The 24,752-nt window shown below is 38.6% G+C and overlaps 1 protein-coding gene across 4 annotated transcripts in view; it reads right to left on the reverse strand.

Annotated features, from left to right (window-relative positions):
• Positions 1-5,668: 5,668 nt before the first annotated feature.
• The window catches only part of POT1 (protection of telomeres 1), a 166,747-nt gene continuing 147,663 nt past the window's right edge, over positions 5,669-24,752 (reverse strand). For 3 of the 4 annotated variants that reach the window (XM_074984120.1, XM_074984119.1, XM_074984121.1), the window contains 5 exons: positions 21,462-21,597; positions 17,588-17,682; positions 14,118-14,209; positions 8,620-8,725; positions 5,669-7,676 (listed from right to left, as the gene is read on the reverse strand). In XM_074984120.1, the coding sequence (XP_074840221.1) occupies positions 7,564-7,676; positions 8,620-8,725; positions 14,118-14,209; positions 17,588-17,682; positions 21,462-21,597 (542 nt within the window). In that variant the 3' untranslated portion in view covers positions 5,669-7,563. Of the gene's footprint in view, positions 7,677-8,619; positions 8,726-14,104; positions 14,210-17,587; positions 17,683-21,461; positions 21,598-24,752 lie in introns of all 4 variants that reach the window. The other variant, XR_012643941.1, reaches the window with a different exon arrangement.

Raw genomic sequence — 24,752 nt, forward strand, 5'->3', positions numbered from 1 at the left:
AAGTATGACTGGATGAATGGGTTATTTGTTGGTTAAAAAGCCGGTTAGCCATTTGCGCTCAATGACTGATGATCAATGGCACAATGTCTAGTTGGCAGCCGATATTAAGCAGTCTGCCCCAGGGATTGGGACTGGGCCCAGTTTTGTTTAGTATCTTCATTAATGACCTGGATCAGGGAATGGAATTCACCCTCAGCATGCTTGTGGCTGATGCTAACCTAGGGGAAAAGGTAGGTATGCAGGAGCCCAGGGAGAAGGAGCAGAGTCACCTAGATAAATTGGAGGATTGGGACAAATAAAATCTGAAGTTCAACAAGGGCAAGTGAATAGTCTGCAGCAGTTGTGCAGAACAGGACCTGGAGATTATAGTAGATGAGGAAGTGGGATATGAATCAACCATATACCCTTGTTGCCAAGAAGGCTAATGGCATATTGGGCTGCGTTATAGAAACATTGTCAGCAAATTGTGATAAATGATTATTCCCACATCTGGAGTAATGTGTCCAGGTTTAAGGCCCCCCACTACATGGACAAATGTGAGAGAGTCAAACAGAGGAATGAGAGGGGATTTGCTAGCCTTCAACTACCTTCCAAAAAGGATGGAGATAAGCTATTCTCTGTTGTGGCAGATGACAAGAATTTGAGGTGGCTGTGTGAGAGGACTATGGTGGATCTCAGGGGAAAAAAACTGTTTCATGATAAAAACAATGAAGCAATAGGACAGGTTACCTAGGGAGGTGGTGAAATCTCTGTTCTTAAAGGTTTAAGGCCAGGCTCGAAAAGACCTGGCTGGAATGATTTAGTTGGTATCGGTCCTGCTTTGGTGGGGTAAGGTGGTAGGACTAGAACACCTGCTGAGTTTTCTTCCAAATTTAATCTTCTATCTTTTACAACGTGAGTGACACTTTGGTTATCACTGTTCCCAGAAGTCCATCAATGAAAGTACAGTCCATATAATTCATAGCTACCTGCTAGTCAGCCTACAGAAGTTGCAGCTAAAAATGAATACATCTATGAAGATGTAAACCATAGCACAGGTTGAACCTCTCTAATCTCAAAGTGTTTCCTCTGGCAATATCCATAGTCTGGCATGATTTTAATTAGCCAGGTGACCATTTATCATGGGTGTGGCTATATTTCCCATGGTCCCATACTTTGTTTACAGCCATCAGTCCTGGCTCTCAGGGTTCTGGGCAGTTATTTACTTGTAATTTACCTCTACAAGCCCTATAAGCAGTGGAAGTGTTGGTAATGTGGTAGACGATACTGTGGTCTGGCAAATTCTGTTGTTTTGCACTGTTCAGGTCCTGAAGGTGCCGGACTAGAGAGGTTCAACCTATATAGAAAAACCCACATTTAAATCACTGACATTTTGCACACTGCATGAATGGTAAAGAGTATGGTCAAAATGCATATCCAGAAACAGGAGGAATAGGTTAATGCAAATACAATGTAATAGCTTTTCAAAAAAAAAAAAAGCTTTATTTCAGACAGCCAGTCAAGTGCTATTATCCAAACTTCCTATCTAAAGATAAACAACTTATTTACAAAAGTCACCCATTTAAACCACAAACAAAAAGCATCTGAAATTCAGAATACTTGAACATCACTAACTGAGAAGTGGACTAACTTTGCACAGGAAGTATCTGGATAGAGGGTTTGTAACTGGTGTTAGGAATTTCGGGTCACTGATAGGGAAGACAAATCACGAAGTTAGAGCAGCTTTTTTGAAACACCATCTTATAGATGTATATGGAGAAGATAAAAATTTACCCATTCTGAAACCTAACAGTGCCCAATAAAATAAAGGAGTTTGGCCTCAACGAAAAGCTTTCTTCTCTCTGGTCCACTCAGAGCACTGTTTCAAACATCCTTAAATCTCTGTCTTCTGCTGTACAGAATTCAGCTTCTCCTCTGTATCTTTTAAGAAAGGTAGAGCATGATGGTGGGCCTTGCTGCATGCTGGTGGAGCTTTGTACCAATCAGAGTCCCAGTAACAAAAATTAAATTTGATACGGTCCCATAGGTCTTTATGCAGGAGTCACTGACAGGCTCTGGGCCCTAAAGTCACCAGCTCTGTATCATATCTTTTCCATAATTTCCTGCTGTCCCTCTTCCTGCTCCTTAAACTCCCTTCCTTTCTCACTGCTCATTACACACCTGCAATAACCCTCATTCATATCCCCTCCCCTCTCCTCCAACAAAAAAGCCGTATGACAAAGCCTACCTCCATGATTCTTACTATCTGTAATGAGTGCATTGTTCTTTCCATATTGGTTCTATTTTTATAAGCTTTGGGCCTTCTCACAACTGTACAGAGTAGCTCCTTTGAAATAAATAGTTATACTGGGCATAATTGAAATACTGCATGACAAATTCAGGTATTACTGAAGTTTTGTGGCCGAAAAATCCCTGTAAAATGGGCCATTCATCTCATCTTAGACAAAATATCATCTCTCTCCTGTTGCTATGCTTTACCCCACTGTCTCTTTTCCCATTCTCACTTCCTTCTCTCTTTGTCAGTAGTTAAAGGATTTACTGGAAACATAAGCAAAGAATTCCAAGTTTTCTGTATGTCTGGCTCCTGCTATGACAAAAGGAGAATAGCAATTGGTTACTTAAGAGCTGCCATCCAAATTGTTTATTTTTTCTTTGTTTATTTCTAATTTATGTAGCCATTCCCTTTAATATGAGATGACGTGCATTTAAAAGTCACTTGGGGTGTATGGGCTTGGGGCCATTGAGGAAAATTAATCAAAATTAAGTAAATGTTTGAATTTGAAGTTTATTAGATAAGATGCATTATTCATGAAAGTGGTCTTAATTCAATTTAGCTTAATTCACTTTGGGTGTACTCATCTATATAAGCCCATAAGCATTTAAGAGCCTATATTTTATTGAATTTCAATAAGACAAGGTCCTAAATCTCTTATGGAAATAGGGTTTACGTTCTCAAGTTGGTTTAGGTGCTTTTGAATACTGTTTATGTCTTTAAAAAAATTAAGGATTTCAACCATCTACTTTTCTATTTTTTAACTCAGACCTTCGCCCAACTTTTAAGCATGTTCACTTTTACATGTGCTTCCCAATGCTGGGACTTTCTCCCTGCTTTGAATGTCCTAGAACATTTTTTGCATAGAAATTTCAGCGACCCACACAATTCAAGATGTAAAAATGAGTCTTGTCAATGAATTAAGACGGACTCTTCTGCAAAATAAACAGGAACCCAAATGCTGTATTATGTGAAGAGGGAGGGATAGCTCAGTGGTTTGAACACTGGCCTGCTAAACCTAGTATTTTGAGCTCTATCCTTGAGGAGGCTATTTCGAGGTCTGGGGAAAACAGGTTTCAAAAAATATGTTTGGGATGGTGCTTGGCCCTGCCAAAAAGGTAGTTGACTAGTCTCAATGACCCCTGAGGTCTCCTCCATCTCTATGAGATGCGTACATTGATTTATTATTATATCAGCATATGACCTCTGTAAATGCTCCATGACAGGATTTTTGTACAGCAGAACCTCAGAGTTATGAACACACTGGGAAATGAAGTTGTTCATAATCGAAAACAAACATTTTGGATGTTCTTTCAAAAGTCTGCAACTGCATATTGACTTAACAGAGCTATGAAATTTTACTATGCCGAAGAAATGCTGCTTTTAACAATCTTAGTTTAAATGAGCAAGTACAGAAAGGGCTTATCTACACTACCTCCCTACTTCGAAGGGAGCATGATAAGTACGGTGTAGGGAGATTATTAATGAACTGCTGCACTGCACATGCAGCAGTTCATTAAGCTAATTCTCACCCAGGACAACTTCAAAGTGTTAAACTTTGAAGTGACGTCTTGTGTGTAGCTGTGGCTAACCTGCGGCTAACCTGCCGGTAGTTTGAAGTGCCTGGGCACTTTCTTCTTTTTTTACTTTGTCTTTATTTTTAGTAGTTTATATTTAATACAATGCTGTGCAGTATTTGCTTTTCATGTGTCTCTTCTGCTGCCTGATTGCATACTGACTGTTCCAAATGAAGTGTCTGGTTAACTGGTCAGTTTGTAACTCTGAGGCTCTACTGTATATAGCACAATGATATACATAGCTGTAGCATACAACATTTACAATTCTACGTAAATGGTCAATACAAAAAATGAAAGGGAGAAAGTTAGCAAGATTAAAAACATTTTTCTTTGCTCTCCTATTTACTCCTCCTCTCCCATGTTGTCCTTTACATTACATTTCCTGTATGAATGATAGATCTAGATGACAAGAAAGAGGTTAAAATAACTCAGTCTGTAAAAATATATTTTTTGCAACTTGCCGTCTGACCTGAAGAAAAGCTCATTATGGCTTCAAAACATGTGTTTTATAAACTAAACAGATGCAATAAATCAAATGTTATTCTTGCCATATTTTAACCAAAATAGAAATGGAAAACTATCTAGAAGAGGTAGCAACAAAAACTAATTGATGAACATTAAAAGTAGATTCCCAAATATGCCTCAGAGACACTGAGAATACACATACGGAGAACACCCTGAAATAATGACGGAGGAGTGGTCTCGATCTGAGCCTGGACAGAGTAGCAAAGAACTGATGATTTTTGTGAGGAGATTTTTTCCAAGAAAACTCTTCTGGCTTTAATACAAGTTATAAGCAGAGAATTCACTTCAAATCAGTGAAGCCCTGAATATTATGGAGGAGGGGCAAAAGGAGAAGAGGGAAAGCGGGTATGCTAAATGAAATGTTCTGCATTCCATGTAAGGTAATGTAATGTAAACTTAACCGTTTGAAACCACTGTAGCAAATTAATTCTATGGACAGCTATTATAACACCAATGGCTCTCAGCCAACTCACTCAGTTCAACAGGGTGGTTTTGATTTAATTTTAAAATATGTTTCAGAAACCAGAAAATGCAACCAAAGGACTGAAAATGGGAGCTGGAATTTCTTGCTTTTCTCTGGTCCAGGTGAATAGTGACTGAAAGCCATTACTGTAACAGGCGTGGCCTTCAGGAAGTTGGAGTGAGTTTGTGCTCTCAGTTTAGATTAGAGCGGAAACTGTGTCACAGAAGCTACTACCTAACTGACTTCCAAGCTGGAAGTCTCCACAGAAGGATTAAAGAATGAAACAGTCAGATGGAACACTGCCCAATCACATTTGCAGAAGGATTGTTCAGGTCATCACTGAGACATGTTTCTGAACAGTGGTTCTGACAAATTCAACATCTTCCATAGTTCTGAAAATCTCAAATGAAATATGTTTGGTAGAAACTTAAGTATTTAGGTTCCAATTCAGCAAGCCTTTCTAAGAGTGTGCTTTGCTGGATGAAGGCCATTGGCAACAGACAGTTTTTATACTTTTAAGAACAGGTATCCAAAAACTAAGTGTGACAACTTTAAGGCTATGTCTACACTAGCACCCCCCCATCGAAAGGGGGGTGCTAATGAGACACTTCAGGATATGCTAATGAAGCACTGCAATGAATACACAGTGCCTCATTAGCATATCCCGAAGTGTCTCATTAGCATCCACCTTTTGAAAGGGGAGTGCTAGTGTAGAAACAGCCTAAGTGTTACATCTACAATGATAAAATGACTTGAAAATATTCTGCCAATAATCTCAAACATAAGAGACGGTGAAAATAAACTGACACAAGTGTGAGTCATATATACGTATCTATTAGTTTGCAAAAGGTCTCCTTTAATACCTATTTTATTAATACCTGAAGAACATGACTTTTTATTTACAAAAATATTTACAATTTAAACAATTTCTACTAATGATTTTGCAATGTATAAAATAGTCTGTGCTGTCACATAACACAATCAGAAATACAGGCCTCTATGCAAATCTTATCCCAAAAGAGGTCTGCTCTAGAGTTTTTGTGATAAAACACCCATTACACAGCAAACAAACCCTTCTATATTCTTTATGGATGAACGCTTCAAGAGTTTAATTACATGGAAATTATCTGGACACCGGGTATGTGTTCAAGTCTTAAAAATAATTCACTTATCTGTATCTCTCATCAGGCCAAAAGCAGATAAGCAGCTGCTCTCAGAACAAGTGCAGGTGTTGTTCCTTTGCTTGGCATGCTGATGGTCCCATTCAATCAGGCTGACAGTTTCTCGTCTCCTTGAAAGTGAGCTATCAACTACCAACATTAATGCACCTTCTACCCACATGATAACTGATAAAGCATATAACTGCTAGGTTTATGACTCAGTGCTTTTATACCCCAGAAAGATTTTTAAAGCAAAAGCACACACACAAAATGTATTGATATTTGGATGAGACAGGAAGTGAATACAATAGCTTATTTTACTAATCATCTCAGAACACTATAAAATCATTTGCATTTCGTATCAAAGTACAAGTCAACTATGAGCACTATCCACGTTCCTTTCAAAACAAACGCTCCTTGTAAGTGTTATATGATGTTTTTTCTTGTTGACAAGAAGCATATGACCCCCAATGAGAATTTTTACATTAAAATTGTTCTCTGGAAAATTTTTCTGAATTTGGGGCAAATACTTTAGAATGTAAGGTAAAAGTACACATATTTTTTCCCCTGTGGTAGCCAACTAGTCACTTGTTGGCCTGAAAATGTCATCTCTAAATTTAGCCAACCAATTCAATGATATACAAGAGAAAAACAACTGAGAAAGCATAATCAGATTCTAAATTTAGCCAAATTCTGTGTGAGAACCTCTGCAAACAATTTAAAGGAGCAGTGATGTCAGATATGACCCCAAATATCTGTGACTTTACCATCCTTACAAACTAAGAAATATTAGTATTCATTTTAATATCTTAATATCCCTGCTTTTATGGCCTGTCTTTGATTCTTAACCAGATGAGTAATTATAACTCATGCAAATTGCTCCGCTGAGGTCAAAACGCTACTTGCAAATGTCAGGGCTGCAGGAAGAGCACCCTACAATCTACATATCAATGAGAAATCAAAGAAAGGATAAAAAAACACGTGTTTTTAGAACCCTAAAATAGATTTGTACGGACTAAAGTGTGGGAATACGAGTCAATGGAAGAGCCTCATTTCCACAGATGTTCTCAAGTCACTTACTATGTTGTATTAAAAATAGGTAAATAAACAAAATGTAATCACATTTATTTATCATACATTACAAAAGATGTTTACATTTTACAACATCCGCTTAAATTTGACTTGGTAGGTCAACCATTATTTTCAAGGGTGTAACAGCTTTGGATATTAATCAACTTTTAACAAAGTCTTTACCACATATTGAGTAATCATGTGAAGTGCTGAGCACCTCAATTACCATTTAACTTACTGGGTTAGGCCCAGAGCAAGTAATAAATACCAGTTAGCATATGTCTAATTAATTTAATTCAGGAAAATAAGAGCTAAAACCGTCCTCTACAGGTGAGATGCAGAAAAAGACATTTGCTTTCCTGATTTGTATCTCTTAGCACAGAACGCTATACACTAAATATTGTACAGAACATTTTATGGTATTTAGAGCTTCAAAAGTTTTTTTTTGTAATCAAGGTCAAAAATCAATGTCAGTAACTGTTTTGTCACTGATATCTAGATAACATCTTCAGCAACCATAGTGTCAAAAATTTGATAGCAAACTTGCTGCTCCATTCCACTGCTGACATTGTAAGACCTGATGAAGCATTCCAACCATGGTAAGTCATCTACAAATCAAAAAACAAATTATACAAGTTGACATAGATTTCCAGCATTTATAAGAAAAGTGCAACTTTAAAAGAGCTTTTAACTAGGAACACTAACACATAATTAAGCTGACCAGAAAGAAAACTAAAACCAAATTTTGAAATTTCTTATAAACAGAAAGGGCTTCTCAGTCTCTGCTGGTACAGAAAGCCACCTTGGAGGAGGAGGTAGCAGGGTGGGACTTGTATCATTATTTTCCCTTGTTTTCATGAAAGGATTCTAAGTGGAGCAGATAATGCAGCCTCACAATATATTTTCTATTACATGGAACACCTTTTGCACTGTGTGGGAAAAGGTCCTCAAAGTTGCCTGGGGCTGTGGCCTTGCGCTGATGAAGAAGGTTCCTGGCGGTTACGGCAAAGACAAACTGTTCTATGTAGACAGCTCCAGAGGAAGCTTCCACTTTGGTTCCCTCAGATGAAATGTGCAAGGGAACTCTGATGGGACCTTCATGGAAATTTCCTTACCCTGAGTCACTTTCCCTACAGGTTTCCTGCAACCTTGCGTGTTCATTCAATGGAAGAATCCAGCATAAAGTAAGGGGATCAGATGGAATTCGCTATCCACTGTCACTATGCTACTTTGATATTTAAATAAAGGTGTTTTGGTGGACTTCCATATGTATGTGAATTCTGCACTGCCTGGACAAAGGTGTGTACATTTTAAACAATCTATTTCAGCATAAATGACTATCATACCCTCAATGACATTTGTAGGGACTGAATTATTATTCCTGTTTCCGAAGACCCTTCTTTTATAAAGGACAAGCCAAACATATTAACTAAACAAAAGTAAATAGTATTGAATTTGGCCTGTGCTCTCATCATATTTATAATAAATGAATTGTGCATTCAGTTTAACTTTATACATACTGGTAACAGATTACAAACAGCGACAGCTGACCTGGATTTGTTTCTGGAGGACAAAGTATACCCATGATCATTTCCATCTTCTCCTGAAGAAGACTGCTGGTAAGGACTTCAGAGGCAGGAATCTGGAAAAACTTTTCCTGAGGAAAGTGGAAGGGTTTTGAAGAGAAAAATAAATCAAGTGTCACTAGTTAAGAGTCATTTTAGGAGGCTCTTATGAAGAGATTAAAATGCCAAAAGACAGCAACAAGTTCAGTTCAGTATTTTTTAAAATGTCCAGATACAGGTACAAACAAACCAGAACATTCAGGGGTATGCTATTAACCTTGAGATATAGAGCATGCTCAATGACTTAGATAACCCAAAAAAAAAAACAAAAAAAAAACCAGTGCATTAATACCTTAGTAACACACATACTAGATGAGAATAGATCCATACAGACTGTGAGGTGCTCTGACTTATTAGAGCTAAGTGAATAATAGATTTTTCAGTTGGTAGAGGAGTTGAATAAAAAAAATGTGAAAAAAATGGTTTGACTCAAACGGAATTCAGTTTTTCAATTCTTTACTGTTTTGAATCAACTGAAATGATTTAGGTTGACACAAAATAGTTATTTTTAGGGGTTTTTTTTAATTTAGTCAGCTTTTGGATTTTTTCATCATTTTGTGTGGGCTTTTTAATTGGATAAAATAATTATACATAATTTCACAATGAGAAGTTAAAAATTTCTAAATTTTCAAAATGAAACATTGTGAAACAAGAAGTCAAAGCAATGTTTTCAAATGGTTGCAATGAAACATTTTGACTTTTCAAAAATCAAATCAAATCATATTTTCCAGGCAAAACTATATGACAAATTCAGCAAAAATCTATTAATAGTTTCAGAGCCCCCAAAATACATCATTTGTAAAAAATAATACCCATCATACCAAAACCAAAAACAAACAAACAAAACAAAAAAACAAACAAAAAACCTGCCCAGCTGGACATACTGTAGTGATGGGGCCACCTATGTATGATAGACAGACAAATTATAGTCAAGATAATTATGCCGTCCTTATTTAAATTCAATAATACCTAGATCCTCAAATATTCCAATTGCTTTTAATGGATATCCTAAGGAGCAAGATAAAAAAGGAGAAAGGGTGCTAGAATCTGAATGTATGCCTGTAGAATACTCATTTTGAATTCCAACCTTTAGTTTTCATAAACTATACAAAGTGGGGCAGGCAGAATGATGAAATACATGAGTAGGGGAACTGTAATATATATGGAGATACACAGCTCACAGAGCTGGAAGGGACCTTGGGCAGTCATTGAGTCCAGTCCCCTACCCTCTTGGCAAGACCCAGCACCATCCCTGACAAATTTCTTATTTAAATGTATTTGCCCCAGATTCCTAAACAGCCTTCTCAAAGGACTGAGCTAACAACCCTTGGTTTAGCAGGCCAATGCTCAAACCACTGAGTTATCCCTTCCCCCAACACCTACAATGCCTATTGACAACAGTTTTCACAACAACATAATTATGCAAACATAACTAGACTTTCATTTAGTTCCCCTTTCCCACACATTTCTTGCTGAATCCTGACTCTTTCCCCAGAACCCAGCTGACTAGCTGTCACCTAGCAAAATGGGGTCCTTTCTGGTTGACCTTTAGACACTACTAAAATATAGATGTTGTTAAAAGTTTTATTATAAAAGAGACATTTTCAACTCACGCTCTCTCTTAGAAGAACTAATGTGGAATACTTTCTCTCAAATTTAATTTTTACACTAGATATCTAATGAAAAATGCCCAAAAGGTGAGGAAGAGTCAGAGAAGGACAGTTTCAGATTATTCACTCTCACCTTCAGATCATTCACTCTCACCTCCCACGTTTTTTCCGCCACCATGCCATATTTTTTGCTGATTTTTCTCCCAAGGTCTTTTAACTCATACTACCAGCATAACAAAATGAACTGGGAGCGTTACTATAGAAATCTGAGTGGAAGCTAGTTTCAAGTTACACTTCAAAGCAGCACAACTTCTTCTCAAGCACTGCTGGAGCACCTAGTCTGGGCAGAGGAAAATGGCAATCTCCCATTGAAGTGCAGGTGACACTTCAAAAGAAAATTGTTCTCTCTCCCTCCACAGTCCAGCTGTAGCACTCCGCAGGCTCCTCCAGATGCCTTTGTCAATTAGAAAGAACAGCTTTCAAAGTGGTAGGAGGGGCAGCAGAAAGTAAAGAAGAGAAAAAAGTGGGGGACTGCTGGGTTTCAGTTTCCTTTGTAGCTAAAGGTATTCATATTTTAAGAGAAGAGCTTTTTAACTTCTTGTAGAGAATGTGTTAAAGAAAAGAAATGGGAAAACATTTGCTCATTATTGTCCATTTTAATACCACTTGACACAGTGAGTAAAAATATCTTACTATGTATGTATTTTTGAGCTGAAATATAAGGACCAAAAAACCCAACTGGTTTTAGATAATTCCAAGGCTGCAGTGTAACATACTACAAATATAATCTTACGTTAGTATTACTGACAGCTACTTATCTTGTCAAGCCCTCCTACTTAATGTTCACATTCTGACCTGAAATTATCACCAGATACGCAATAAGCAAATGGACAACCAAAATAAAGGTCTATTGTACTCAAACAACCATATAAATGAAACACCAATACCCACCTACACAAAATCTGGGACATACGAGTACTCACGACTAGTGTAACTTTGCCATCAAAAATGCATGAAAAAGGATCTTCCATTACTTCCACACAGTAATACATCTATTACACAGGCATATGAAAAATAACATGATGCATTTACAAAGCACTTCAGAATCATTTAGTTATTTCCTCACATTCCCATTGGCACGTCAATGTTGCTTCTATTTTAGAAAACTGGGAGACAGAGATGTAATTTAAGCTAAGTGTGTAAAGTCATAAAGAGTGAATGTATAATAGGATAAATGTGGAATCCACATGTCTCAGTAAGGCAAACGATAATTTTTTTGGGACAGGAACAAGTGTTTAGATGGAGCTTAGATGAATACAACCTACGGGGCACTGGTCAATCCATGCTAAACAACAACCCTATTAGGTAAACCTCGAGATCAAAAAACTAGATTGAGAGACTGTGGCTTTGGCAGGGATCTACTCTGGAACCAGTTGTCAGAGAACTTACAAAATCCTGAGCTAATCTCCGTCGTCCCCCCCCCCCCCCCCAAAAAAAAAAAATAGTACCCTCAAAGACTCTCACTCATCACATCCAAAGCAATCAGAGAGGGTGATTTAATACTATGACACAGAGAAACTCAGCCAGGTCATCCAGGGACTCTGAGGACACACAGCAGTGGTTTGAGCATTGGCCTGTTAAACCCAGAGTTGTGAGCTCAATCCTCGAGGAGGCCATTTAGGGATTGGGGCAAATAGATGTCAGGGATGGTGCTTGGTCCTGCCAAGAAGGCAGGGGACTTGACTAGATGACCTCCTGAGGTCCCTTCTAGTTCTAGGAAAGTGTATGTATACGCCATGATATATTGCATTTCAAATACACACCGTGTACCCTACACAGTCACCATTTTTATGTGCTAATGATATTTTGTATAAAGAATGTCCTGTAAGATATATTGCGATAAGTCAATTTGATGAAACTCACTGTTCTGTCAAAATATGCGTATCATCACTGAACATGGAGTTCTGAGATTCTTCTATATGGTTGTTTCTGAAATATGTTGAGTCTAGAGGTATGTCTGCACAGCAGCCTTATTTTGAAATAAGCTATTCTGGAATAGTTTATTTTGAAATAACGCTACTATGCACACAAAATGCATTTTGAAATAGCACTTAACTAGTTTCAAATACAGCACCTACATACATAGATCCTATTTCGAACTAGAGCCATTAGATGCACTATGGCTTATTCTGAAATAGGTTCTATTCCCTGTCTTAACAGCACCTATTTTGAAATAGCTATTCCTTGTAGAATGAGGATTGCCAATTTCCAAATAAGCCAGCCACTATTTCAAAGTTATTTCAAAACAGAGATTGTGCTGGGTAGACTCTAGGATAGTTATTTCAAAATAACGGCTGCTATTTTGAAATAACTTTGCTCTGTAGACTTACCTTAGGAAACATCCACAGCAAACTCTCCAGCGGCAACAAAAGGGGAGTAGCACCCAGAGAGGGATTACACAACATTCACCAGCCACTGACCAGCAGGTGAAATTGCACACAAGAGATGTACAACTCAACACGAGACGGTCCTCCTGTGCTATAAAATGGGGGTTGCTTAACTCAGGGCTTGTCTACACCAGCTCTCTACTTCGAAGGGAGGATGGGAAGTAGGGTGTCAGGAGATTATTAATGAAGTGCTGTGCTGCATATGCAGCACTTCATTAAGCTAATTCTCCCTTGCAGCAACTTTGAAGTGTTAAACTTCAAAGTGCCAGCTCGCGTGTAGCTGTGGCTTGCCCGCCGGTACTTCGAAGTGCCTGGGCACTTTTGAGGAGTAAAGGGACTTAGAAGTTCCCCAGGCACTTCGAAGTACCCGTGGGCTAGCTGCGGCTAGATGTGAGCCGGCACTTTGAAATTTAACACTTCGAAGTTGCTGCAGGTGAGAATTAACTTAATGAAGTTCTGCATATGCAGCGCAGCACTTCGTTAATAATCTCCCAAATCTTACTTACCATGCTCCCTTCAAAGTAGGGAGGTAGTGTAGACAAGACCTCAGTGACTCAGCAAGGTATGAGGAAAGAAGATGCTTGACTCCATTTCTGAGCCAGTGTTTTTCCAGGCACGTGAATTGAGGATATATAATAAGGGATAGGGGAATAATGAGTCTGTGCTGTTCCTGCCCACCCTCATATGTAACCAACTCTGACCTCTGTGTCTACCACTTATATTTTAATATTTTACCTTTACCAGTAAGTTTCTCTAAATATCTTGGGGACTCTGCTCAGATTATGGAGGTTGGAGCATGTCTATAATCCCTTGAAGAAGTAGTTAATTAATAAGCTTTCACTGTTTAAGGATTTGAGGAGTCTAAGATGGAACATTTCTGGGGTGCAAGACTACAGCTAGGGGATTTCCTGGTGTCTCCCCGTGTATACTTCATAACAAGGTGTGGGAGACTGCATGTAACTTTAGATGTACCTTCGCATGCTAACAGCTGAGTTAAAGCAAAGCCAGAAGGGGCTGCTTGTCGCTAACAGAGCAGCATGCAAGTTCTCTGACTCAGATTGTTAAAGGGACAACAGCAATTCCCTAATCCAGGTTATGCTTTGTGGGTGGGGGATGTCATGACCCGCACTCCAGTTCCTCTCTTCAGTTCCATTTTAAATCCCCGTTTGAACTCTCCCATTTTACTTTGATATGACAGTGACATAAACAGCATTTTCACCAATGAAGGGAGATAATATGTAAATTCATTTTAATAGTTTTGTTTTAAGACAATGAAGATGACAAACAGAATGCATAAATTCATATATACATCACTGTGACCATACCCAGGAAGAACCATGATTTACGTACTCACTTTGTTCACTTACATAATCAAAGAGGTATGCATCCAGTGCTCCTGTACCATCATCAAGCGTAAACTTCATAATGAAGACATACTGGAGGGGTTCAATCCCCAAAACTAGTGTGGGAAAAATGTTTTGCTTTAAGCACTGAATATTCAGGAAAAAAATACGACAAAACAAGGTGACTGAAATAGACTTGCTTTTAATGATGCTACTGACTGTACAATCATAATTTAAAATTATAATCTGACACTTGGAAGGGGGCAGGAACCAATGAATATATTATTAGAGCTGTGAAAATAACAGATTTTTCAGTTCAACGTTGGAACAAGAAATAAACAACAAAATCTTTTCTGATTGACCTGATAAAAACTATTTATTTTTTAAAGCAAACAATGGAAATATTTCATTCAGCCTAAAACTAGACATTTATTTGAAGGTTTTAATTTTTATATAAAATTGAGGGAAATTCCAAAACAAAATGCATTTCTGTAATGAAAAAAAAAAAGCTTTCCCCATTTCTACTCTCCCAATTAAAAAAATCTCTAAAATCTACCTGAAATTGTTTTTGTTGAAACAATTCTTCATTTTTTTAATTGAAAAATGTATTTTCACCAAAAAAATCACATTGTTCTGTTTATAAGATATGTTTCAGGACAACGTTCTTATATACTAAGTGAAAACATTTTCTCTTTCAAGTAAAATGAGATATTCAGAAAGATTTACACAGAGTGCCCTATTAATATGGAAATTCAGTTTTGCTCAACAGTTTAGAAAAATACAGAAAATGCTTCATAGTACCTCTTTTTTTTCTATAGTAAAATGTTGCAATTATCTGCATACACCCCACCCGTGTCTATATGAAAGAACAGAGATGGGAAAATACCAGCCTGCGAGCTGGATCGAGTCTGCTGGGACTAATCCTATGTGCTCCCTCCCATATTTACCTGCGTCTCCACAGGTATTGGGCAATCGCAGCTCTCATTGGCCAAGGATCACTGTTCACAGCCAATGGGAGTGGCAGGAAGCAGTATCCCACCTTATGCTGGTTTTTACCACTCCCATTAGTCAAAAAGAGTGATCCACAGCCAAGAAGAGCTGCAACTGCCTGACGTCTGAGGGGGTGAAAGTAAATATAGCGGTGGCGGCCTGCCAGGGACAAACCCTTGTCGACCATCGCTTTTTTATTGCCCACTCTTTAGTAAATCTTTTACTCCATCATCTTCCACGTAAATCAATGAGAATTCTGTCTTAGGTTCAGGGATACTAGCATTATGCTCTAAATTAAAATACTGAAATATATATGAAGAAATATATATCTATGGGAAAACAATTTAGTCCATATGATGTAGATAAAACTCCTGGGTAACTTCCAATCAAATAAAAAGCCGCCTGACTGCTACTCTTTAACTAAACCCATCTGTGAAAATTTAACGGCTACGTACATTCTCCAGCTGATATATACTGTGTCATCTGGCAAACAAAACAGAATTGAAAACTAGATACCTAAAGTATGTGATTATTGAAACTATTTACAAATTATTCTGTCCGCTAGCTATCTTTATTGAGGGTCTCTGTCTGATTTATATTTTGAATATCACTTTGGATGACTACTGGTGTTCTGTAGGTATCTGCCCTAAGTCTAGTATTATTTAACATTTTCATTAATGACTTTGATAATGGAATAGAAATTATGATTACAAAGTGGGAAGGGTTTACAGTACTTTGGAAGGCAGACTGCATTTCAAAATGACTTTGGCAAATTGGAGAACTGTTCTGAAATCAACAAGACAAAATTCAACAAGAAGCCTAAAATGTTACAAGTGGGAATGAAAAAAGTGCAACAACAAAACATTGGCTACGACGTAACACTACAGTAAAGGATCTGTGGGTTAGAGTGAATAACAGATTCAATTTGAGTCAGTTTGGTGCAGTTGTGGAAAAGGCTATTTTGGGTACATAAACTGGTGTATCATAAGTAATAAGACTTGAGAGGTTGATGTTCTGCTCTGCTTGGCACTGGGAAGAGTTAGGTTGATTACAAAGCCCAGTTCTGGGTGCCACACTTTCAGAACAATGTGGTCAAACTGGAGTCTGCAAGCACTAAAATGATAAAATGTACAGGGAGCCTGACATATGAGGAAAGGTTTAAAAATTGGGCATGTTAGTTTTGAGAAAGCATGGAGGAAGGACCTGGTAATAATCTTTAAATATGTTTAGGGATGTTACAAAAAGGATGGTGACCTGCTGTTTTTAAAGTCCACTGAAGACAGGAAAAGTAGTAATGGGCATATTCTACAGAAAAGGAGATTTAGATTAGGTATTAGGGGGAAAACACCCTGCCTAACTACAGGACACTGGAATAAGCTTAAAAGTTTCCTTGTCATTGGAGGCTTTTAAAATCAGGTTAGACAAACCCCTGTCAGGCTTGGTCTAGGTTTAGTTGGTTCTGGCTTGACACATGGGGCTGAATTAGATAACCTCTTGAGATCCATTCCAGCCATTCATCTCTATGATCCTGATTCTGTATGTGAATAGTCTATAATCACATAAAACTAGAAATACATTCCCATATTTAAAAATAAAACAAATTAATAAGATAAGTAAAAAAATAACAGCAGTATATGTTTAAACAGTTATGTGAGAATACAAAGTTTCTTTCAAGAAAAAAGTGGATAACCTGTGTAGGTACCACTTATTTAATATCTCCTGATGATTCCAGACTAGGCCACTTTTAGGAAATTTGATTTAGTAAGGCTATGTCTAGGTTGCCAAGAACTGTCTGCAAAAGATACACAAACTGTGCAATACATTTGCGTATCTCCCGCCGACAGTTCTGTCAGGAGGGGCTTTCCCGACATTGGGCCGGTCCATACAGGGCCATATGTTGGAAACCCCCCCTCTGCCAAGACATCCCTTCTTATTCACGGAATAAGGTGCACAGGGATGCCAAGAGCACACTCCCAACCAGCAGATCTCTGCCGACAGATCTGCAGTCTGGACGTGTGCTCTGTTGACAAAACTTCTGTTGACAGAAGCTTTGATGACAAAAGCCTGCAGTCCAGACATAGCCTAAGAATCTAGACTCCATTGAAATGAATTTACAGTTGTAAAATAGGGAAGACTTTTCACTTTGGGCTCATAACATACTTTAGATGTTTGCATCTAAACAACTGATGCTTACAGATATTTGAATGCCTGTAACTGAAGATCCACAATACCTGCACTACCTTACCTGTTAAAAATGCCACCCACTGCAGAATAAACACTAAACACTCACATTCCTACAGGTAAAAAGGTTTTCAGTTAAGAATGTAATCAAATATTTTAATCCAGCCCATAAAATGGAAATAATTGCATAGATCCATATACACAAGCGTCCATAGGGAATACCAAGATCTGCAGAAAAGATTCATTCATTCAGTGAGACAAATAGTATCTAACCTTAATAATCCAGGCACAATTTATTTCAGGTCATAATTAAGTTAGCTAACCTCGTGCTATTTCAGTTGGCTCCCATGATGGATGCTCATCCGCGGCAAGGGAACTGAGACTCTGGGCAGTCTTCTGCTTCGAACAATGTTTGCACCTGACATTTAAAGTAAGATGTTGATCATTCATCACCTTGAAGTCTGTACACAAATAGCTTTTTCCTGCTGGGCGAAACAAGCTTATTCCAATAAATTTACTCAGTACAAATGAAAAGGAACTCCATTATGAAAAGGTCCAGTTTCACGACAGTATTTTTAAGCGGAGCAGCTTTACACAACATCTAAAGTACTAAACTATAATAATGCTCCTTAGGAATCATCACCTACAAAAAGTAAGTTATTTTGACTCATGAAATAGCCTAATTAAATAACAAAGACTAACGACTGTGCACCAATACCATATTCTTACTTTTTGTTAATACAAATCATAACAGTAATAAATCTGAAACAGTACTATGTATTTAACACATAATTGGATTACAACATTATTAGCATAGAAATTTGGCTTTTTAAATGCCCCAAATATTTTAATTATGAGTTATTAAAAGAACCTCTTCTATTTCTTCATGGAATAATCATGAATTATCCTCAAACTTAACAGGATGTAAGACAGCAGTTACAGTAAAATTTTGTAAGTAGATAGAAGTATCTGAAATTGAGGGATGTGTCCATATTGTTTTCACTTGTCACAAGAACCAAAATTACAATAGCAATATTCCACTTTCAAAATAAGTTTTTATGCCAATATGTACAGTTGCCACATAAAATGGACATTTATTATCTTTAAGGTTAGCTTTAAAAGCAAATTTGTTATGTAGAATAGGTGGACCTAATATTGCTCCCACTTTATTGATACCTGTTTCAAATCAGTTCAAGTCAATCTGGCTTGACAGTGGAGTAAATTATAGCATAATTTGATTTAATATATGTAAGATGCATAAAATAATTTGTGTCTTTCAATTGTTACATAAAGGCTGTGTCTACACTAGCCAAAAACTTTGAAATGGCCATACAAATGGCCACTTCGAAGTTTACTAATGAAGCGCTGAAATAGATATTCAGTGCCTCATTAGCATGTGGGTGGCCGTGGCACTTCAAAATTGATGCAGCTCGCCACCGCGTGGCTCGTCCAGATGGGGTTCCTTTTCGAAAGGACCCCGGCTACTTCGAAGTCTCCTTATTCCTATGAGCAGATGGGAATAAGGGGACTTCGAAGTAGCCGGGGTCCTTTCGAAAAGGAGCCCCGTCTGGACAAGCTGCATCAATTTCGAAGTGCCGCGGCTGCCTGCATGCTAATGAGGCGCTGAATATGTATTTCAGGGCTTCATTAGTAAACTTCGAAATGGCCATTTGCATGACCATTTTGAAGTTTCTGGCTAGTGTAGATGTAGCCAAAATGTGTCATCCAGCTAAACTGGCAGTAAGACAATATTCAAAAATTCTACAGAGATTAAATGTAAAACTGTTAATGTCAATTATGAAGGCTGAGATTTTAAGTGCATAAATGTCCACAAATTTAAAGATCATGCATACGGCAACGATACCTTGGTAAATATTTCATATTAGTGTCCAAACCCTTCACATATTGAGATTTAGTAAGTACACAGAAGGGAGGCTTTGAAACATCACAAATCTTCAAGTTTCCTAAATGAGCTCCCCATAAAAGGTTAGAGACTTTTGCGCACAACATTAATCAAGGTGCTAGCTATGGAATGGGCTTCTCTTCAGGACAAACTTTGGGAGCTTTCACCACAATCTTGAATCTACTGAATATGGGAAACGGTCATGTATGGGCCATGATTTGGTATGCACAGTAGACTCAACAGACTGCAAGGGACATATCTGCACCATGCAAACAGGGCAACTAGGTTACGAGCTACCATCAGGCGAAAAGCAGAACTACCACTCCTGCTCATCTGGACCTGACTAGGTGTACTGCCTGAAGAAGATCTCAAATCCATCTCAAGGCACAAAAGGTAGGGCTCTTGTCAGATCTAACGAGGCCCCTAAGAAGTTGAAAGACTTCATAGGAACTAGTATGATTTTTTGATATTTGCACTAACACACAAAGATAAAAAGGAAAAATACCTCCCCTATGGAATAGCTGTGAGGGCTCTTATGAGACAGATGCCTAGAGACAAAGAAATACTTGCAGGCCCCACCTGCAAAGTTGGGCTTCAATCACTCACAGTGATCACATGGACATGCTCAAAGCTCATAATACTTAGCACTGGTGCACTCCAGAAACCTAAAGTGTCAAAGTGCAATGAGGCATATAAGTAGGCATCTCTTGATGGCCAATAATTTTTCTATTTTTAAGCAGAAAAAGCTGGTAAGTTCAAATAACCATCTTTGCGTATCATCAAGTAGTGGCTATGGTGCTCTGTTTAAAGTCCAGTGAGGCACAGAATTGACTCCCTGCCTGAGTCCTCTTCCCCTCTCAAGCACTGACAGCACAGCTGCCTGACCCTCGAGGCCCATAAGCTCCTTCACCCTCCACCTGCTACAAGCATCAGCCCTAAAGGAAACCCACCTACCCCTAGCTACCATCCAAAAATTATAGGAAAATCTGTGAGCTGGCAATAAACTTTGTTCAACCTATGTTGATGTTAAAAATATATATATATATATATATATGCTGTTAGCTACTGCAAATAGTAGTACATAACTATAGTGGTAACAGAGACGTAGCCATGTTAATCTGTACTCCAACAAAACAAAAACAGCAGAAATGTAGCACTTAAAGACTAACAAAATGATTTATTCAGTGATAAGCTTTTGTGAGGCAGACTCACTTCATCAGGTGCATCTTGTTTCCAATACAGACTGACATTTATGAGTACAGAGGTCCAAAAAAAATTGCAATAAAAATGAAAAATCAAGGACATAGAACTGAAAGAGGGGGCTTTGGGTTGGGGGATGTTAATTGTCCTGCCTGAGATAATTATGAGCATCAAGGAAGGGAAGCAGTCCTTGTAATGTGTGAGGTAACTGGTGTCTCTGTTCATACAAAGTGTTAATGTGTCGAATTTGAATAAGAATTCCAATTCAGAACTTCCTCTATGTAATCTGTTTTTAAAGTCTCTTTGTTCTAAGACATACATTCTCAGTTCTTTAACAGAATGGCCCACTCCAGTGAAGTGTTCACTGACCGGCTTATGTGTATTGAAATTCCTGATGTCTGCTCTGTGTCCATTCATTTTTTGGCAAAGATTTTGCCTAGTCCGTCCAATGTACATTGTATAGGGACACTGTTGGCACATAATGGCATACATAATGTTGGTCGAAGTACATGAGAATGTGCCCTTGATCTTGTAACTAACACGGTTAGGTCCCGTGATGGTATCCCCAGTATAAATATGTGGACAAAGTTGCCAGTGGAGTTTGTTGCAAGGAAAAGTTCCATGGTTAGCATTACTGTGGTGTAGCTTGTGATTGCTACTGACAATCTTTCTTAGGTTAGGAGGTTGTCTATAGGAGAGGACAGGCCTGTCACCTAGGACCTTCTGGAGTGTAGCATCATGATCTAGAATAGGTTATAGGTTTTTAATGATGCATTGCAGGGGTTTGAGTTGGGGGCCATAGGTGATGACAAGTGGTGTTCTGTTATTGATCTTCTTGGGCCTATCATTTAACTAAAGTAGTATTTGCATAAGTTTCATGCTCAGAGTTCAGATCAATGTGTTCTTCTTCCACACAATTTTAACTTTTGCAATTGCCACAGATAATCACAGATTCTTTTCAAGAACAACCTTTACAAGGTAAAGTAACAGCTGTTTGTGATTGACGCTGGAATATATGTTAGTGAAGCCAACTTTCTATACATGTAATTATAATTACTTCTGAACTATTAAGTAAGCTTTTTCTTTTAACCTACCCATAATGCCAAATTTTCCCTTGTAAAAGGAATGGAGCTGCAAGGTCTAGTAACTCAAGATCTTCCTTTGATGATTTCACAGGCATAATACATTTAAATCTTCTTGAAAGTTTTCTAATTTCATTTAGCGTCCCTCCTATCAAAAGCAAAAAGAGTTCACTCAGTTGCATCCCATACTGCAGAATCACACCACAATACTAAATTACTTGATTTATTTTTCTTGGCATAACAGACACCCATTTCAGCATCCGTAATTCATCACTGTACAGATGTTAGTGTTGATGGAACTCCTTAGTATAATGCATGTATTACAAATATAGAAACAATCACAAAATTTTAAAAGTGACTCATTACTGCACACACAGACATCAAAATCTTAATACCTCCACATTGTTTCACATACAAAATTGTAAGTTACTACAGGCTGAACACTCTCTAGTCTGGCCTACTCTGGTCTGGCAATATCTGTGGTCCAGCATGACTTTAGTTAGTTAGATGTCCACTTATCACGGGTGTGACCAAGTTTCTCAACGTCTCACAAAGTTTGTTTATAGCCATCAGTCCAGGCTCTCAGTGTTCTGTTCTGTTACTCAGGTCTAATTTACCTCTAAATGCCTTCTAAGAGCCTAGTAAGCAGTGGATGGGTTGCTAACACTGCTAATCAATATTGACCTCCCTGTGTTCAGCAAATTCTCCGGTTCAGGACCAGTCAGGTACTGAGGGTGCCCAACTAGAGAGATTCAAACTGTAGAACATATGCTTTAAACATATTTCATGATGAGATTAGTAGCTGATATGATAGCAGAGCTGAAAGTAATGTTACTGAAGTTACACTGTGCTTTTTCTTTCCCTACGTTTCCTGCAAATTTAGTGCTGTAGTCTGTGGCTGCAAAGCCGCTTGGAATGTTGAAGTAGACGAAGTAGTCCCCAGACGATCTTAGCCGCCAGGGTAGACATCCCCCCCAGTGGCAGCAAGCCTCCAAATATCTTAGCCGCTAAGGGGATGTTACAGTCAAAAGTTGTCTCAGGTTCAACACTGGGTTCTCTGAGTACAAAACATGCTGACAAGATACCTGTTAACCATAAGCAGTTTATTGCCCTTTATCTTCTGAGGCACTGGTGCTGTTGCCCATCAGTGAAGTCCAAATTGCATTGGTTTCTGTGTTGCTTTTATAGTTTTTCTGCCTCATTATACAGTTCTGTTAGGTCACTCGTTATCATTTACGGTATTTCCTTAACTGTCAGTTATTGATTTGTTATTGGTTCTATCACTTTTTATTTAACACTGCTTATGTGTTTACCACATCTCATCATACAAGATTCGTGCATGTTTGCACCCTTCTGCTTATCTCTATCTACAAATTGTTCTTCTACAATGCCATCCTTGTTCTTGTTTAGTAGTTTTTCCCTGAGGCCTGTTCCTGACTCATTAGACCAGGGAAGGGAGGGTGGGGGTCTGTGCCTCATGACCCCTAAGCTTTCACATACAAAGTTCTTCTGCAATTGACCACTAGAGGGGAGACTTCCCCACTGGCAGCTGCAAGCACCACTGGTCCTTCGCTAGGAGTGTGGGGAGGTTTAGTGAGGGGCAAGTTGAAGTGGTCCCCCCAACTACCTTAGTTACTGGGGAAGACTTCCCCCTGCAGCAGCTGCAAGCCCCAAAAATTCTTTCCCACACAAGCTAGGACATTGCGCTGCCTGGCATCATGGTCAGCACCGAACAGCCAGGCATGTCCTTTTATTGGGCTGGGGGCAACTGACTACGTGGCGCCTGTGGAGGAGGGAAGAGGGTTCGTGCACAAATGTAAACCACTGAGAAGAAGTTTCTCAGCATCTTATACAAGCATGACATCTGGTGTGTTGGGGCAGTGGCTGGTGCCAGGAAGCTCACAAAAATAACAAGTGTAGAAATAGAATCACAAACTCCCTGAAAGGGATATTTGTAATGGGTAGATATGCTCACAGCGCTCATTGCAAAGAAAGAAATACATTTCTCAGGCTCTCATACAAACATGAGGTCACAGCCACAGGCTTGCTGCACCTGCTTTGAAATTCACAGTGTTCCTGTTACCTAAGTCTGGTGCATCTGGAGAGCAGCAGCCAAAGCAGACCACTGAGGGGCATTGTGGGATACATATGGGACACCTCTGCAGACTAACAAATTCGATTTCAAGATGTGGTGCTTCCACGCTGGCCTCTAACCGAAATTTTGAATTCAAGCTTGATGTTATATCCATCAGGTAAAAGTGATATTGTAATCACGATATAGTGCTCCCAAAATCAAGCTAATGGTATTTAAGTGAAGACCGTCATGTGGTAATATTGAGGTAACTGCTTTAAATTTGAATTCATCTCTTAGCATAGATGCAGCCCAAGATTAGAAATGAAAGCTTTATAGCACTGGTGATGACAAGGGAAGCTATAATTTTCTGACCCTACTGTCATGACATGCATTTTTAACCGTTAGAGATATAGGAATGTAATTTCTTAAAATGACCATAGGGCACTCATTCACAGCAGTGCTTGTTTGATATGGCTGCTGGATTGAATGTAGAAACTGTCGGACCTCAGACCAATGTAACTGTGTTTCCTTGTAACCACAAGAACCAGTTTGATAAACTTAACCCTATAATTACTGTTGTGCATACAATAACCACTATCTTTTGGCTAAATGACAATTATTTCATAAACTAGTTAGTTCATGTATGGATAACAGGAAAGATATGAGCCAACAGTCTGCCCTTGTAGCCAAGAAGGCTTCCGACATACTGGGATGAATTAGTCAAAGCATTACTAACAGATCTAGGGAAGTGATTATTTCCCTTTATGTGAGGCCACGTATGGAGTGTTGCACTCAATTCTGGGATCCAAGTTACAGGAAGGATGTGGATGCATGGAGAGAATCCAGTAAAGGGAGCAAAAAGGATTAGGGGGCTGGAGCACATGACATATATGGCAAGGGTGAGGCATTTGGGCTTAATTAGTATACAAAAGAGAAGAATCGGGGGGGAATTTTGATAGCAGCCTTTAGTTACCTGAATGGGGGCTTCCAAATAGGTTGGAAAGAGGCTATGCTCAGTGGTGAAAGATGATAGAACAGGGAACAATGGTCTCAAGTTGTAGCAGGAGAGGTGTACTTTGGATATTTGGAAAAACTGTTTCACTAGGGCTGTGTCTACACTGGCACAAAACTTTGAAATGGCCATGCAAATGGCCATTTCGAAGACTACTACTAAGGCACTGATAGGAATAAGGGGATTTTGAAGTTGGCAGGGTACTTTCGAAAAGGAC

This window comes from Carettochelys insculpta, chromosome 1 (assembly GCF_033958435.1).
Source record: "Carettochelys insculpta isolate YL-2023 chromosome 1, ASM3395843v1, whole genome shotgun sequence".
NCBI classification, from domain to species: domain Eukaryota; kingdom Metazoa; phylum Chordata; order Testudines; family Carettochelyidae; genus Carettochelys; species Carettochelys insculpta.